Source organism: Mustela erminea, chromosome X (assembly GCF_009829155.1).
Source record: "Mustela erminea isolate mMusErm1 chromosome X, mMusErm1.Pri, whole genome shotgun sequence".
Lineage (NCBI taxonomy): Eukaryota > Metazoa > Chordata > Mammalia > Carnivora > Mustelidae > Mustela > Mustela erminea.
Genome location: NC_045635.1, coordinates 36,495,806 through 36,499,729, shown reverse-complemented (window position 1 = coordinate 36,499,729; position 3,924 = coordinate 36,495,806). Strand labels below are relative to the sequence as shown.

Below are 3,924 nucleotides of genomic sequence, written 5' to 3'. Positions count from 1 at the left end.
GGTGGAACAGAGCTGCACTGCGTGCTCCAGCCTTTGAAAAGGAGCAGAAGCTACCAACCCAGAACAGGCCTCTTTACCATGAGGATGCCTTTGAGAAACAGGAGACTCAGAAGAAGCTTTGAAAACAAGCTAACCCTTTTGTATGACCGTTTTCACGTATAAGGGAACTCTCCATCGGTAAGGGTGTGGCCCCCGTGGTACCAGAAGAGAAAGGTTGAGCCACAAGGAACTCTAACCAGTGGAGAAGGTACGGACTTAAATCTGCATAACCACCTGACCCCGGTTTGCCTGTGTTTTTCTGGGTCACCCCTCAGAACTACCCCCCATCCACATCCACACATAGTAACTTTCATTCTTTTGCCTTTAGCTGAAGATGGTATTTAAGCCGGTTAGGTCAGGGGCGCCTGCGTGGCTCAGTCGGTTAAGCATGTGCCTTTGGCTCAGGTAATGACTGGGGGCGGGGCGGGGGAGAGGGGGGAGGGGGAAGGGGGGAGGGGGCAGTAGTATCGCAGGGTCTAGCCCCGAATCAGGCTCCACACTCAGCAGGGGAGTCTCCCTCTGCCCTCCCAGCCCCGCTTGTGTTCTCTCTCTCACACTCTCACCCTCTCTCTCAAAAAAATCTAAAAAAAAAAAAAAAAAAAAACTGGTTAGGCCACGTCAGAGAGTTGCTCAGTTTCCCTGAGTCTCTCCCACGCATACAGAGACCAACAGGTTAATAAACCACTGCTGGGGGGAGCAGGTTTTCTCCTTGTTAATCTTTTATTGCAGGGCTCTGGGCTCAGAACTCAGAAGGGGAAAAGGAAAATTATTTTTCCTCCCCTACAACTTCCCTTGGACTTAATCATGAGAAAAAAATAAACTTCTACCCTGTTTCAGCCGCTGGGATGGGGGGGGTGGGCATGGTTTATGTTACAGCTGAGCCCAGTCCTCCTTGAGAGTCCCGGGGTGACTCACATTTCCTTGGCGGGTGCAGAGTGCTTCACAGCTAGTTCTATTTTTGTTCCTCACAATAGCTCTTTGAGGTAAAAAGCGTTTTCCTCATGAGCAAAGGGAAGCTTCAGAACCCAGTGATGAGATGAGACGAGGGATGCTGGCTGGTCTTCTCAGAAGGCCGTTCATGCAGTCACTGTGTGAATCACGGTGAGTAAGCCGTGTGATGTCAGCCGTGTGCCAGGGAGAGCAGAAGGCACAAGGCGTTCTTGGTCGGCCACAGCCTGAAATTAGTGAGGTGCAGTGCTGGGGAGGCCAGCTCCTATCCAGAAGATGCTAGCCTACCAGGCCAAAAAAACACACCAGGGACCCATGCAAGGCCACTTCTCAGCTTGAGAGATAAACGTCTCAATCCCCCAGGGAGAGCCTTTGAGGGTATTGTGCATAATGGACATTGTTCTGTTTTGCTGATGAAGAGATGTTAAAACTAGAGAAAGCCTCTGCAGCCAATTAAGCCGACTGTGCTCTTTGTCTGTGGGGGCCCAGTGTGCCATGGCTGCAAACAGTAGCCTCCTCGGTAGTGTATGCAGCCTGTTGATTGTATGGGTTGCCCTAAGGGACCTTGGAGACAGCCCTTTTGGTGGATGCTGGGGTCTGACCTCATGGCTATCTCCAATTTAGGCTGCAGACAGGTATGCGGGGTGCCTTTGGAAAGCCCCAGGGCACAGTAGCCAGGGTCCACATTGACCAAGTCATCATGTCCATCCGTACCAAGCTGCAGAACAAGGAGCATGTGATTGAGGCCCTACGCAGGGCCAAGTTCAAGTTCCCTGGCCGCCAGAAGATCCACATCTCCAAGAAGTGGGGCTTTACTAAGTTCAATGCGGATGAATTTGAAGACATGGTGGCTGAAAAGCGGCTTATCCCAGATGGCTGTGGGGTCAAATACATCCCTAACCGTGGTCCCTTGGACAAATGGAGGGCTCTGCACTCATGAGAACCTTAGCACTACCCCTTCCCGTCATATTCATGCCCACCAATAAATCCAACTTCCTGTCAAAAAAAAAAAAAAAAAACTAGAGAAAGCAAAAAAAAAAAAAAAAAAAAAAAAAAATGTCAGCAAAGAAAATTACCAGTGGAGAGGACGGGAAAGCCAAAAAAAAAAAAAAAAAAAAATCGCAACCATATTTCATCATGAAGGTTGTTTTCCTTCTCAGTAAAATTTGTTTCAAAGCTGGAGGCGGGAGATAGGGACGCCAGGTGGCTCAGTGGGTTAAGGGGGCTGCCTTCCCCGCAGATCATGATCCTGGGAGTCCTGGGATCAAGCCCAGCAACGGGCTCCTTGCTCAGCGAGGAGCCTGCTTCTCCTTCTGCCTGCTGCCCCCCCTCCCCCGCTTGTGCTGTCTGACAAATAAATAAAATATTAAACAAAAAAAGATACAAACAAAACAAAGATGAGAGCAACAGAGGACTGGTACCTAAACCATACTGTAGGGGTGGAAACTGTTTTCCCTTTTTTCCTTCTAGGTTCTCTGACTAGTCTAATCAATTAATATAAAATGGATTAACAGGTGAAAAACAGAAGTTTAATAACAGGAGACCCAGGAAAACTGAGTAACCCCCGAAAATGGCCCAAGCCATCACCTTAAATACCACCTCCAGCTGTGCGGCCTCCTGTGGCCATTCCAAGGGATCTCAAGGAGAAACCTAACACAAGAACCAGAAAACCAGTAAAGGGGAGGCATGCTGGCAATATTTTTGAACAATCAGGACAGGAACACACCGTATTGAGAGGATCTAATGGTCTTTCACGAGTCCGTGTGGAAATCGACAAACTTAAATGTGTACAACCGAAGAAATTACACCTTGGGAGGCGCAGTTATACCTTGGCGAACCGCTGGCAAGCATGCACACCCTTTCCCGTTTTTTTGCATATATCCCCTGTAAACCAACAAGCTTCAGAGCAGATCTTTCCAAGCGATCTGAAATACTGTCTCCCGGGCTACAGTCCTCAGCGAGATAATGAAAAAAGCATTTACTAACCTATTTCGAGGTTGGCTTTTTTTTCCAAGCAACAATTTGGCGAACACGAAGGCATGGCGACCGAAAGAGATGCCACCTTTCCGCCTGGACTCCATGAGGAACCAGAGCCTTGGTAGCAGAACGGGCCCCTTGCGTCCAGCCCGTGTCCTCGGAAGGAGGAGGGACGCCTGGGTGAGTCTTTCCCCAGATCCGGACCTCCCGGTTTGGTGGGTAGAAAGTCCAGAGGCTTCTTCACGGTTGCTTCTGGTCTTTCTCCTGCCAACTCAGGAAAGGGCCGTATCCTGGGTGTGACACAGGCTTCAGGTCTTCTCCATTGTCTCTCTTTTGGTTCGTAAGTCCGAAGAGGCGCCGCCATTCCCTAGAGCGCAGGTTACAGGTCTATCGGAGACGAATCCTCATCCCAGGAATTTAAAATCCTTTGCTATTTTGCCAATTTGAACGCTCAATGCTACAATCATATACACGAGATTCTGAATGAATCAGAAGACCAGGGACGCTAGCTCCACTCATTAGAGAGTGACAGAGGTTAACCTCACACCGTGCAGGCACTCCCAGAGGGATTCCCATTCACAATACAAATAATTTAGTTGCTCTGCCGGGGACGCATATAAGAGTTGGCCACTCAGCTCTCCGAGCACTTTCGATTTAGCTAGGCTAAACCAAGAGAAAACCGAGACACAAAATACGAGCAGTTGGCTTCGGGGGGTAACACCTGCGACAGCGAAATCCCTCTAATCAGCGCACTGGTCCACAATAAAACCCCTTAGGTAGTACGGAGCCTTCAAAACCACTAAGATGAGAGATCGGCCATCACAACTGGACAAACGGGATGGAGAACCACCTTCCAACACTCTGGTGGGATTCATGTTTAAAGCACATGGGTCCTATTCTTGCAAGTTCCTAAAGAAATCAGAAAATTATACTAAGGAGGATCGTAATGGCTCAGCTGAC

General features: G+C 49.0%; 1 protein-coding gene and 1 non-coding gene across 2 annotated transcripts; both read left to right on the top strand.

Moving 5' to 3' along the window:
- Positions 1 to 1,430: 1,430 nt before the first annotated feature.
- Positions 1,431 to 1,564, top strand: LOC116583821. Its single transcript, XR_004282920.1, has one exon. It is a non-coding gene; the product is annotated as a small nucleolar RNA SNORA70 (small nucleolar RNA).
- LOC116583285 (60S ribosomal protein L10-like) lies at positions 1,463 to 2,006 on the top strand. Its single transcript, XM_032331349.1, has one exon. The coding sequence runs from the start codon at positions 1,625 to 1,627 to the stop codon at positions 1,925 to 1,927; it is 303 nt and encodes a 100-aa protein (XP_032187240.1). The 5' UTR covers positions 1,463 to 1,624; the 3' UTR covers positions 1,928 to 2,006.
- The last annotated feature ends 1,918 nt before the right edge of the window (positions 2,007 to 3,924 follow it).

Excerpts from the sequence above, each read along its gene's own strand:
- LOC116583285 (XM_032331349.1), top strand. The coding sequence starts at position 1,625 with ATGCGGGGTGCCTTTGGAAAGCCCCAGGGCACAGTAGCCAGGGTCCAC.